Source organism: Tyto alba, unplaced genomic scaffold (assembly GCF_018691265.1).
Source record: "Tyto alba isolate M040663 unplaced genomic scaffold, T.alba_DEE_v4.0 Super-Scaffold_22, whole genome shotgun sequence".
In the NCBI taxonomy this organism is placed as follows: domain Eukaryota; kingdom Metazoa; phylum Chordata; class Aves; order Strigiformes; family Tytonidae; genus Tyto; species Tyto alba.
The window spans coordinates 37225737-37239328 of NW_024881296.1; the positions used below are offsets into that span (position 1 = coordinate 37225737).

A 13592-nucleotide genomic window follows, 5' to 3' on the forward strand; every position below is an offset into this window, starting at 1 on the left:
TAAGTTATCTGCCTGCTGATTCTCCTTCTGTTGTTATTAGATGGCAAATATGCCATGTGCCAGGTGGTATGCAGGTCATAATCTATGTAGGTCATAATAATTCTAAAATAATATGTGTGTACATACAAATACAGGATATTTTAATGCTCCAGCAGCTAAATAAAGTTATAGACTTTATATTTGAATTGAGGTTGTACTAATATTTTGTAGAAGACAATGAAATCATTTAAGAGCACTTCAGTGAGATTGTAGTAGCCAAATTATTTACTTATATAATTTCATTGTTTTGAAATTACTAAGTTGTGTAACTATTAGCAATGTAACAGAATTAGTTAAGAAAAACAACCTGCTGATTTTATTAATCTTTTTGGCAATAATTTAAGTAACTGAATAATGGAATGATAACTAAACCCTAGTATCCTTTTGTTTCGTGTTCAAGAGTGAGTTGTCTGAGAAATAAGTATTCTAAAATGTAAGAACTGACATTACGGGAAGTATGTCAAATACCTGCTAATACTTTAAAAATATTTCATTTTAAATATTTGGCTTGGGTGCAGCAATATGACTAGTTGCTTTTCTTAAACAATATATTTATCACACCCAATAAATAGTGCAGTCTTAAACAGAATTACAGATTGTAATGTATACGTAGTGCTGAAAGTTAGGTGAATAATGAGAAGTGTTATTTGATTCTGAGCGTTTTGTGTGTATCTTTTGCTGTATATGAACCATCTACCCCTACATCCACGTTTTCCCCCAAGGTGAATCGCATCTTTTGTTGGTTGGAGACCCAGGTACAGGGAAATCTCAGTTTCTCAAGTATGCAGTAAAGATTATGCCACGCTCTGTGCTTACTGCAGGGATTGGATCTACAAGTGCAGGTACGTGCTTCTTCAACTGGAACAATTTTTCACTCGAGTGTGCTTATATAGAGGCCTTCTACATACATGAACGTATGTGCTTGGGTTGTATGAGCACAGTGGAAGGAAAGAACTGCTCTGGAGGCATTTGAGGTTTGACACGACTCTCTGCAGAAGGGCAGCCCTGCCCCTTCTGTATCAGTGGAGCAGTGTGATGAACTTCTAACCGGGAACCTTACAAGCCTCTCACTGCTTTGCTAGCAAAGGATGATCTGGACCTGTATTTTTAGTGTTCTTCCCAGCTATGACAAATATGACATCCTTCCAGAGCTCACACTGTGTGATGGGCTAGCATCATTTGGTTTCTCCTGAACAGATACTCTCCCGTCTTCTGTTCTTTTATATATTCTGACTGGGTGCCGGTTTGATTTCTGCTTACTTCCTGCAAATTCACCCCTGTGCTGAGGAATTACTTCTGACTCATAAAGATGGTTTCAAGATGGTTTCAGAGAGCAAGCTTTTTTTTTTTTCTTTTTGTTGTTAAATTTAGGTATGTCCCAGCTGGCTTTGAATGCCAGGTAGCTCTACAAACTCTTCTTGGGACAATGTGCAGGGCCAGAATACCTCTGCAAATTACTTTAGGCGAGTAAATGACTATATTACTAGTACACTCAAAATCACAAAATAATAGGGACAAACTTCAGTGTCTTGGCTAGAATGTGTAACTTGAATGTCTCTCAGGTAGTGCTGCTCTTCATTTTGTGTCTGGGAAACAGCATTGTTTATATGTGGGAATACCAGAGAATAGATCTTTCCCAGTTCTGTAGCTATGTGTACGTGTGTATACTGGGCATTCCATAGCTGTGGAAGTGGAACGTGATGTTGAACATATACACTCTTGTGTTCAGGGGACTTGTTATGAAACACATATGCCTCTGGTTTTCCATTCAGACCTATTGACAAATAGGTCTGGAGAGGAGCCAAAGAGAACATTTTGGCTCAGCATAACCTTTTATCCACCTTTTGTTCTGTGTTAAGAACTGAGAACAGGCTGGATAATTTAAATTTTGCTAGGGGACTGACAGCGACCTGGAGTGAAATTTTGCCATGCATTTCAATGTGACCTTGTCCACTTTTGTCAGTAGTAATCTCCCTGCATCACCTGCTCTTGGCCTCTGATGTTGCTGTTGCCTTCTTCACCACATCTTCCTCCTGTGCTTCATTTTACATATGATCTGGTTTCCAGCTCAGCCATGATAGGTTCAAAGACATTTCTCTGAAAACCAGTATTGCAGTTTACAAGCTTACTGTGGTATTTGTGCCGCAGAATCAGCTGTAATGATGGACAGAGATGGAGTTCCATCTTGTGAAAGCATCGTCTTGGATCTATAGATCGTCTACATTTCACTTAAATATTCCGTATATTCTGAAAATCCTCTCCCTCTTTCCGCCTTCCTCCCCCAAGATATGACAGCAGGTGAACCAAATATCCACCTTAAAATTCTTTAGGACCCTTATCACAAGTTGTTGTGGTTTAAAGCTGGCCAGCAGCCAAACACCGCCCGCTTGCTCCCCCTCCCCTGCCCAAGGGAATGGGGGAGAGAATTGGAGGGGTAAGGAAGCTTGTAGGTTGAGATAAAAACAGTTTAGTAATTGGAATAAAATAAAATAATAATGATAATAATAATAGTAATAATAGAAAATAAAAATGAGTAACGCACAGTCTGATTGCTCCCTACCTGCTGACCACTGACCAGCCCGTTCTGGGCTAGCAATCCCGGAGAGGAGAGAAGAGAATTCTGAAACCACAATCCCAGAAGTGAGAGCGAGCTTCCCAATCAGCCCTCATCTATATACTTAAAATGATGTTATCTGATATAGAATATTCCATTGGCCAATTTGGGACAGTTGCTTTGGCTCTGCTCCTTCACAGCTTCTCGTGTACATCTGCACTGGCAGGACATGGGGAGTTGAAGAGGCCTTGATTTCTTAGCAACAACTAAAACCGTCAGTGTATCATCAACATTCTTATATTAAATCCCATGCTGAATCGTAGCACTAGGATAAGTACTAGCACTATTCTAGCTACTAAGAAGGGAAAAAATATCAGCTCTATCCCAGCTGAAGGCAGGACAGTACCCACCCTTTATTCCATACCATTTACATTATGCTCAGGTTCCATGTTTTCCAATACATCCTAATTAGTCACCATCATTTTTCCTGTTTTTTGATATATACACACAGTATCTCTTAGTCTACGGGTCGTCCCTCCAAAACGTGCAGTGAGTTCATTCCGTCCCTAACTTTGGGTTCCATCTGTCACGGCAGATGGCAGGAGGGATGAGACTGGAGTTCACTCAGTAGGTGGAAGGGTTGTCACTGGACACAGGAGGAGGATGGTGGCTGGGTAGTCTCTGTTGTGTGCTACATTGGAGCTCATAGCTGGCGTATCTGATCCAGTCCGTGCTCACACTCTGCGGGTTGAAGATGTCAATCTTGATGAAGTTGCTGGTCACCAGTTGCTGAAACTAGTCCTGACTTCATCAAAGTTCCTTTTTCATTACTCTGGATGATTCTTAATATGATGCCATTAGTGTAATGCATATCAGCCATAGTGATAATGATAGGCGGTGATGGGATTATTTAGCAGTTAACATCATACAATTCAATTCATTGGCTATTTTCACCCAAAATCAAAGCCCCTTGAGCCACACATCAGATTTCCCCATCCTTCTGCATCACCCACCAAGTGCACCCAGGTCCTAGGGCAGAAGTAATCCCACGAATGGGTTTACCTTTACCCGAAACAGGAATAACCCAGACTGCCTTCCCCAGCGTATTTTTAATGGGCACTACAGGGACTTTATCCCCATCTACATCACATGGGAGGTTTGATTGGGCATGGCCAACTTGATTGGCAGATCCCCTGGTGTTGACTAACGAGATGGCTTTTGCTAAATGTCTGTCCCAATGTTTGAAAGTTCCACCACCCATTGCTCTCAGTGTAGTTTTTAGCAATCCGTTGTACCGCTCCATTTTCCCAGAGGTTGGTGCATGATTGGGGGATGTGATATACCCACTCAGTGCCATGGTCTTTGGCCCAGGTGTCTGTGAGATTATTTCGGAAGTGGGTCCCTTTATCTGACTTAGTTCTTTCTGGGGTGCCATGTCGCCACAAGACTTTCTTCTCAAGGCCCAGAACAGTGTTCTGGGAGGTGGCCTGGGGCAGGGGTTATGTTTCCAGCCATCCGGTGGTTGCTTCCACCGTTGTGGGTACATAGTGTTTGCCATGCTGGGTTTGTGGGATCATGATATAATCAATCTGCCAGGCGTCCCCATATTTGTATTTTAACCATCATCTTCTATACCAGGGAGGTTTTAATCGTTTGGCTTGCTTGATCGCAGTGCATGTTTCACATTCATGGATAACTTGTGCAATAGTGTCCATGGTTAAATCCACCCCTCAAACACAAGCCCATCTGTATGTTACATCCCTTCCTCGATGGCCTGAGGAGTTACGGGCCCAGCGAGCCATAAATTTTTCACCCTTATGTTGCCTGTCCAGATCTACTTAAGCCCCATTAATCTTAGCAGCTTGATCCACCTGTTGGTTGTTTTGATGTTATTCAGTGGCCCGACTCTTGGGTACTTGAGGATCTTCACAACATACTTTTACAACCAGGCTCTCTACCCGAGCAGCAATATCTTGCCATAATTGAGGAGCCCAGATGAGTTTGCCTCTGCGCTGCCAGCTGCTCTGTTTCCATTGCTGTAACCTCCCCCACGGGGCATTTGCCACCACCCATGAGTCAGTGCAGAGGTAGAGCACCAGCCACCTTTCCCGCTCAGCAGAGGCCAGCTGGATGGCTCTCACCTCTTCGAGCTGACTCAATTCACCTTCAGCAGCTTCTGCGACTTGTCATGCGGGACTCCACGTGAATGAAAACCACCTTCAGTGTTTTCCTACAGTACGACAGGACTCATCAGTAAACAGGGCATATCACTTCTCGTTAGGTGGTAGTTTATTATATGGCGAGGCCTCTTCAGCACACATCACCTCTTCCTCTGCTGACATTCCAAAATCGTTGCCTTTTGGCCAGTCTGTGGTTACTTCCAATATTCCTGGGCAACAGCCGTTTCCTATGCGAGCCCACTTGTGTGATCAGTGCAACCCACTTACTCCACATGGCAGCAGTTGCCTGGTGTGTAGAGGGGACACTCCTTGTGAACATCCAGCCCAGCACTGGCAGTCGGAGCTGTGCTTCCGTACCAACCGCTTCCAAAGCAGCTCAGACCCCTTCAGATGCTGCCAATATCTCTTTTTCAGTTGAGGTATAGCAGGCTTCAGATGTTCTGTATCCCTGACTTCAAAGCCTTAGGGGTCGGCCTCAGATTTCCCCTGGTGCTCTCTGCCAGAGACTCCAGGTAGGGCCATTCTCCCCAGCTGTGGTGTAGAGCACATTTTTTACATCTTGTCCTGCCTGGACTGGCCCAAGGGCTACTGCCTGAACAATTTCACGTTTAATTTGCTCAAACGTTTGTTGTTGCTCAGGGCCTCATTAAAATTATTTTTCTACCATGTCACTTGATAGAGAGAGCTTACAGTCAAACTATAATTTGGGATGTGCCTTCTCCAAAAACCCACAACACCTAGGAAAGCTTGTGTTTCCTTTTTGCTAGCTGCGGGAGACATAGCTGCTGTTTTGTTGATCACATCCATTGGGATCTGACAACGTCCATCTTGCCATTTTATTCCTAAAAACTAGATCTCCTGTGCAGGTCCCTTAACCTTACTTTGTTTTATGGCAAAACTGGCTTTCAGAAGGATTTGGATTATTTTCTCCCCTTTCTCAAAAACTACTTCTGCTTTGTTGCCCCATAGGATGATGTCATCAACATATTGCGGGTATTCCAGAGCTTCACCCTGTTCCAGTGCAGTCGGGACCAGTCCATGCCAAACGGTGGGGCTGTGTTTCCAGCCCTGGGGCAGTCAATTCCAGGTGTACTGGACGCCTCTCCAGGTGAAAGCAAACTGTGGCCTGCACTCTGCTGCCAAAGGCATTAGCGATACCAATTGTGGCGTACCACTTGGCTGCCTTTGACTCCAGTTTGTGTTGAAGTTCTAGTATGTCCAGCATGGCAGAGCTCAGCAGTGGCATGACTTCATCCAGGCCACGATGTCTACTGTCAGTCTCCGCTCTCCATTAGACTTGTGCACTGGCCATATGGGACTGTTCAAGGGTGGGAGAGTCCTGCTGATCACCCCTTGGCTCTCCAGTCCATGAATCAGCTTATGGATGGGAACCAGGGAGTCTCAGTTGGTGCAGTATTGCCACGGGTGCACCATCGTGGTAACCACTGGCACTCCTTTTTCCTTCGATTCTCAGCAACCCCACAACCAGAGGGTCCTCAGATAGACCCGGCATGGTTGACAGCTGTTTAATTTCCTCCGTCTCCAAGGCAGCTATACCAAAAGCCCACGGACACCCCTTTAGGTCCTTAAAATACCCTCTGCTGAGGTAGTCTATGCCAAGGGTGCACAGAGTCTCCGGGCCAGTCACAATGGGCTGCGTTTTCCATTCACTCCCACTTAAACACAGTTGGGATTCCCCTTGTCACTCCAGAAATATCGATGGGTTCTGCCCTTTTATAACTTGATGGCATTAAGTTGCACTGTGCATTGGTGTCCACTAGAGCTTTATATTCCTGTGGGTCTAACATACCAGGCCATCAAATGATCCACAGTCCAATAAGCCCGGTTGGCCCTTTCTTCCACGTGGCTGGAGACAGGGCTCCTCTAATCCTGGTCAGAGTCTTTGCTACTTATAAAAATGACTTAGAAGTCCCTTCAAGATGATCAGAAGTAAGATTAGCCCTTCTACTCTGTCTGGGGAATTGCCCACTGGAAACTAGAGCGGCATTTTTCCTGGAAGAATCCCCTTTTGTGATTGTTTTTCCTCACAACTCACATACCGGCTCTTCTAGGATTGAGGTAGGTTTTTCCATCCCATTTTCTCATGCCTTCTCCATAGTCAGGCAAAACCACGGCTGCCATTGTGGTGTGTGCCTTCTATCTTCTCTTTCTTGAGCAGGGGCATGCTTAATTCCTAATAGCTGAGATCCTACTCCGTGCAGGTGGGGAGTAAAACATATCCTCTTTGAATTACTGGAACTCTCGGGATAGTTTCTCAGCTAGTATGTCAGGCAACCTCTCCGTAGCCGCGATGAGGGAGGAGGAGAGACTTTCTTTGTATTGCTGGAGTCGGCAGGTGAATTCATCTACTGTTGGTCCCTCTTCATCTTTCCAGTGCACTACTGCTAGTGCATTGACATGCAACGATGGTGCGCTCCATACGAACTGCCGCCACGTGGCCGGGTGCATTGGTCTTCATCTGGATCTGTGGGTAACTGCGCATCACCTAGGTCATAATAACCATCTCCCGCATGACTAATTCCCTCGAGTGTTGGATACCTCTCTCCATGGTAGTCCACTTACTTGGATGACATAGAAAATCTTTGAAGGGATACCTTTCCCTCATGCCTGGCAGAAGTCACCTCCAACGGCTGAGGGTTTGTGCCTTTTTTCCAGTCACTTTGTCAATGCCCCCTTCCCTCGAAAGGGATCCCAGCTGCTTGGCTTCCTTACCCTCTAATTCCAAGCTACTGGCTCTGTTATCCCGGCATCGGAGCAGCCAGGTGATAATGTGCTTGCCTGGAGAGCTGAAATCCTTTCTCTTCTCACAGCTCACTCAGGGATCAGGTGATTACCTCTGGTCCTGCCTCTTCCTCCGGTTCTCGTGATGGTCCTGGTTCATCGTCATCCCTTACAAAGCAAAGTGACTTTTTTTGTATCTTTTTTCTTATGTATATGAGCAACTGATACAGGCATGGGTTGGTTCTCTGGTTCAGCCACAGTGCCTGTTGCCAGGGTGGCGGTGGCCGCAGTGCCTCTCACTGTACTGTCGGATCCAGCGACCTTCTCTTCCCTTTGGGGGTACTGGCCAGTGTTGAACAGGGCTCAGTAGGCGTGGGCCAGGCCCCAGCACGCTGCAGTGATTTGTGTCTCCCTGGAATTGCTGGGGCAGCGGCGTATGTTTTGCAAATGTTCTACTAGTTTTTCAGGATTCCGCACTTGTTCAAAGGTAAAATTCCAAAACACTGGAGGTGCCCGCTTGAATCCATAGGAAGAACTCTTATTAACCCTAGCTGAATTTCAGGGAACCTTTCCATGGCTAGAACTGCTAGACTAAAATGTTAATTTCTAGCCCAGGAGTTTGGATGTAGTTTGAATTCTTTTCTTTGCCTTCCCTGTGCAAGGAGTGTCTTACTTATGAATATGTTTGTAACTGTACTGAACACTGATTTTGTCAATTTGCTCTTTGTGCAGAAGCTCCGAATGATGAGTTTAAAGAGCAATTCAATTGTTTTGCTTTCCTTGTCGTAATTGCACACTTGAAATTACGCGTTTCTGCTTTCTCGTGAGGAGAGTCCTAATGCACATTTTTCCCTCCAGTGTACAAAGACTAAATCCTTAAGTTCCACTTTCAACTAGTTCCTTACATTACAGAAAAATCAATCCTGATTGCAGTTTAATTGCTGGCTCTGGGATTACAGTTCACGTAGGCCAAAAGACACACTTGAGATTTGCTAAACCCCAGAGAAGTGCTAAAAGCTGTCTTACATTTGGATTTTTCTTTTAGAGAAAACTGCCAATATCTAACCAACCTTTGGTAAGATTTTGTGCATTAACACGTCTTGTACCCTTTACCCATCCATTACTGGTTTAGAACATGAGCTATTTATCGACCGTAGAGTTAGAATTCCGCTTCCAAAACTGCCTATCGTATCAGTTTTCCCTGGTTTTCTATACAAACATTTACTGGTGCCAGGACAGCATATTCGATCATTAACATTCTCTGTGTGCCAAAATTCCCTTTCTTTCCAGCTCTACCTTAGGTATCATGTGTTTTGAGATCCACTGTGATCCTTTGGGGCCCAGTGGTGTCATGTGCCCACTGCAGCCCATCACCCCATCCAGACCTAACTGGAATTGCCTCACAGAATTCCAGAAAATGACTTAACTTCACAGCTTGAGTTGCTGTTGGGCCTCTGCTCTTTCAGTCAGGTTCCTGCCTGCCTCAGCACTTTTTAAACAAAGTCTGTGCTTCATCAGATGTGTTTTGCCTGATTCTGAAAGTACGATTCTGGCTCACACCCTGCTTTCTTGTTCTAGTAAATTGGTATGGAAGACCACCAGTTTTCGTATCTCACCAACAGGCTCAAGTTGCCTGCTTGCTGGAAACAGCCCTTACAAATGACCAATAATCTGTTTTGGAAAAAAACAGAACTTTACCTCCACTCTACAGATAGCGTTTCTGAGTTTGCCTGTTTTATTAGGTCATCCTTCTTGAGAACACTTACAAGTTTTCTGTTGAGAGTTCTCTGCAAGTTTAGCACTTCTGTGAGGAACCAGAGTTCACTTCTCCCACATCTAATGAAAATTGGCAGCCAGAAGACCAGCCCACATTCAACAACTCGATGGCAAAATTTTGTTTGACCACTACAGGACTTTCTGGTTTGTAAATAAAAGATGGGGGGAACCATCTGTCCCACCGGCTGGTTCCGTCTACACAGTGTTTAGGTTTTTTAAAGGCTTGGTTCATTCTCCCCAGCTAGCCTCTCATATAAGAATCACAGGGAGTCACTCAGGTACCTTAAATTTTTAGAAATTGGTACGCCGTTTTCCAGAAAGATAGAGTCTTAGTGAGATTTTAACAAAATCTCTGTGGGTTCCCACCTTACTACTGAGTTTAACCAACTGTTTTGCAGTCCCAGAGCTGTAGTGCTGCTTATGCACATTTGGATAAGATAATCACTAGTAAGAAAATATTTAATTTGCCCCTGGAGCTTGAGGTCTCCAGCAATCGAGTGGTGTGTTTGACTCCATAGGAACAGGCACCAACACATGCCTGCTGCTGGCAGGTCTGGAGCTCGCCGACATCCGGGCCAGAGTCATTCTGCTGCTTCCTGGTGCCTATTTGGCTGTTCACATTTCCGCAAAGTTTTGTTTGGTGTTGTGTCCCTCCACAGATGGACTGCTTAGAGAATTTTGTGAACTGTATTTAGAACAGCTTGTCTAAAACTCTGGGAGGCTATCAGCTGTTTCTCCAGCTCTCCAGTTCTGTACAATCTGCCTTCCTGAGCTGCATGAAATGCAGCCTTCTGGCCTCTCCTCTTACAGCCTTTGCAGAGCCATCGAGAGTACTGCCTTCTTGCTGACATTTTTCAATGTCTAACATTGTCCATATCATGCCAGCAGCAGTTGGCGACTATGTCTTTTTTCTTTTCCTTGAAGGCTCCAGGGGAAACCCCCATTTTCCTTTTTCATAGTAAGCCTCTCCCTGCTAGGCAGGCTTCAGGTGCTAACACTTGTCCCTCTTCCAATCCATTAGAAACCAAAGTGGCTGAGGTGAGCCATCCATGGAGCCATAACCAGCTATGGTTATGAAGAGAGTACTTGCTGTCAGTATCCTGCGGTATGCAAGACACTGGAACTGGAGATATTTTCCCCTGTTTGTAGATCCCCAAACTGTCTCTGGGCATTCCCTAGTTGGTACAGGCCAAGACAGCACCAGGGAAGAGTTTTCCACTGTGGATCCATACCCTGGCCCTGATAAGATTATTAATAGAGATGCAGCCTTTAGGCCATGCTTGTTGGATCTTTGCTTCTACCACAGGATTCTTGTTTTCCTGGATAGTCATAATTGTACGTGCACCTTGAAAATATTCAGCATGTACCTTGAAAATATTTTCCTGAGAGCATGACTTCATTGGCTCTTCCTTAAACAGTTGGGGCTCAAGTTGAAGAGGCCTTAACTCTCTAGGAAGTGTGCTAGACTTCTCGAAGGAATGAATTCTGAAGTCATGATCAAACCTCATTAGAGATATGCCACATCTGTAACAATGTCTCATCTCTTGCAGATTCTTAAATTCCCTTAATTTCCTCTCAGTAATGCTGCTCCAAGATGGCTTTGTACTGAGGCACAGCTTACCTTGACTACCTGCATGCAAAAGATTATTTAGCAAAGTAGTTATCTGTCTTCAGAAATGTTGGTCTCTTCATACATCTATATATGCAGACCTGTAGTTAGGATGGATTGGAAGTACTGCAGGAGCAACATCTTCATCATGTTGGCACTTCTGGCATAATAGATTCAGGCAGGCCTTCATCAGACTTTTTACCTCCTGTTGTTGAAATGGCAGGCATTCCAAACAATTGATTTTTGGATGGGTATCGCATGTCTTCAGGATTCTCTTTACCATACCATAAAGCCTCTGCTTCTTCCCAGTTTGTATCAGTGTAGGTTTGTATCAGTGCAGGTGAGACAGGACAAACTGGAGGACCCCCTTATGGTGGAAGGTAGGCCTCCTTATCTCAAAGGCCCAGGGGTGTTTTGGAGGGAGACTCAAGAACTCCTTAAAAGTTCCTGACATTTCAACCCGTTCTTAACACTGCTGCTAACACGTAGCTGTTGTCTCTTACACAGCTGGTAGAGCCCTTCTGCAGCACACAGACTTCCTTCCTCTGATTTTCTCTATCTGCAGGGAGGCCACATCCCTCATGCCACAGACAATGAGTACCCAGTCATGCCTCCAAACCAGCGTTACCAAAAGTTGGAGATGTTGAAGCGTACCCTCCCTCCATCCCCTTCTGAAAGGGCCTTTGCTTTTTAAGTTCAAGATAGAAACCCGGGTTTTGCCTTTCACAAAGCCTCCCTAGTGACTTCGGCTGGCTCTTCTTCCTTAGACATTCTTCTCTGCCTAGACTAAAAATCAAGCAAAAATCCCTCCACCTGTCTTCTGCAGCCTAGCTCTCATATCCCACACTACAAGGCCAGCTCTCAAGAAGCAGAAATGGAAACATAAATACAAAAGGGAAGGCCTAGCATGAACAGTCCTGCACACACTGCCAGCCCCTATAGGTAGTTGTCAGTTTTGTTGTGTCTTCCCCAGGGGCACTGAGCAGAGCCCTCCAGCTAGCAACAACAGGAACAATTCACCCACCATCTCCAGGCTAAACTTCTGTGGCTCTCAAAAAAAAAAATCAGAGAATCTGCAAGCTTGCGGACCACTGTGCTATGGACCAGCGGTCGGGTAGTTAAGTATCTGAAGGATCTGCAGCTGCCCAGACTGGAGCCACAAGCTTTACTTAACTTTGCTCTTTTTCTGTCTCTGGTAAATGAGGATTTGCCAGGAGTGTATATGCATAAAGTGTTTTGTTTTTATTTCTTCCTTTTTGTCCCCTATGACCATTTTCAGATGGCAGCGGGCAATCTTTGTGTAGCTGCAAGTGGCTAACCTCCAGTCTGAGCTGACTTACAGCAAATCAGCAGTTGAGGCCCAGCAAAGAAAAATGTGGACTGTCAGATGATCAGATTTGTCTTTGTGACTTTGTCACGCACATGTCAAGAGTACGAATTGTCTGGTGAGCTAAACTAAGCGACTGGTTATTGTAGTGAAGTTCTGAGTTGCTGTGGTCTTGAAGATGGGTACTAAGGGTTGGCTTTTTCAGTGAAGCTTTGTAGAGCCACTGGAGAGGTTAAATTTCACCAGATTCCATTACCACAGATCGGGTGCCTTTTTGCCCCCTTCAGACTGTCACAGTAATTGAGACTGAAGGTGATGCGTGAATAACTCACAGTGGCTGTAAAGTGAAGGGACGAGATTTTTTCAAGCTAGATATAAAAAAACCCACCCATGTTTTTCATCCATAGTGTTAACTTGTCTGATCCGTTTACTTCTTCGTACATGAATAAGCTCTGATCAGCATTGTGGGAATCTTCTAGTGGAACCGAGTCTATCTGTCTATCCAAGGTAAAAACACAGTGAGATGCATCACCAGTCCTGTCGATAGAGTCTGTGGCATTCCCTTGCATCCTGGTGGTCTCTGCAAGCAGGAGTTCGTGGGAAGGTGAACTCATCTTTGACCTGGTAACTGTAATGCTGTGCTGTCTGGACTACCTGCCTCTATGTCATGTGTACAGCCCTGCTGTTTCAAAACTTTCAGATATCACAGGCAAGTCTTTACAGAGATGCCTCACATGCCCTGTGTCTTTTAATACCACTAAGTTTGTGCTGTGATGTTGCCCGATGATCAAACCTGAAGCCTCTGGAGTACTGGAATTTAATTTCTCAAATTCCAAGTCTCTGGAGTACTGGAATTTAGTTTCTCAAATTCCAAGTCTCTGGAATAGTGATACTGCCAGGAAACGTGATATTCAGAAGACAATGTGTATGAATTGCTGAGATCTGGGCAAAGTTATAGAAGACCCGAGAGGCATCCAGTCTCTCAAAAAGCACAGAAAGACCACTTCCCTTGCAAAGATCATGAGGTGCTCTCATGAGGTATGGTTGTTTTTCTCCAGTTTTCACCAATCACAGTAGGGTTATTTTCCTGTAATTGGTGGGTCGGCTATATCTACGATGTGTTAGTGTATCAGGTAAGGTGGCACCAAATTCTACTGCAGCATCATGCCATCCTGGCTAGCTTGAAATTTATTGCACACGCGTTCTCGTGCACAGTTGAATTTTTTTCCTCCTAAACAGAACAGTAGACCTTCACTTTTCGATTTCTCTAACTGGTTTGCTGGGTGACGTAGTTTTGCTGACTGTATTTTGTAGTTGATTCTGTGGTAGCATTAACAGTTTGCTTCCATCACTTTGTGGCATATG

At 44.7% G+C, this 13592-nt stretch overlaps 1 protein-coding gene across 3 annotated transcripts in view; it reads left to right on the top strand.

The window, feature by feature from the left end:
• Positions 1-13592, top strand: part of MCM9 (minichromosome maintenance 9 homologous recombination repair factor) — a 57452-nt gene that overhangs the window by 13670 nt on the left and 30190 nt on the right. For all 3 annotated transcript variants that reach the window (XR_006165579.1, XM_042795823.1, XM_042795824.1), the window contains exon 7: positions 762-881. Coding sequence is in view for 2 of the 3 variants with exons in the window: in XM_042795823.1 (XP_042651757.1) it covers positions 762-881 (120 nt within the window). In the remaining variant the exon portion in view is untranslated. The remainder of the gene's footprint in view (positions 1-761; positions 882-13592) is intronic.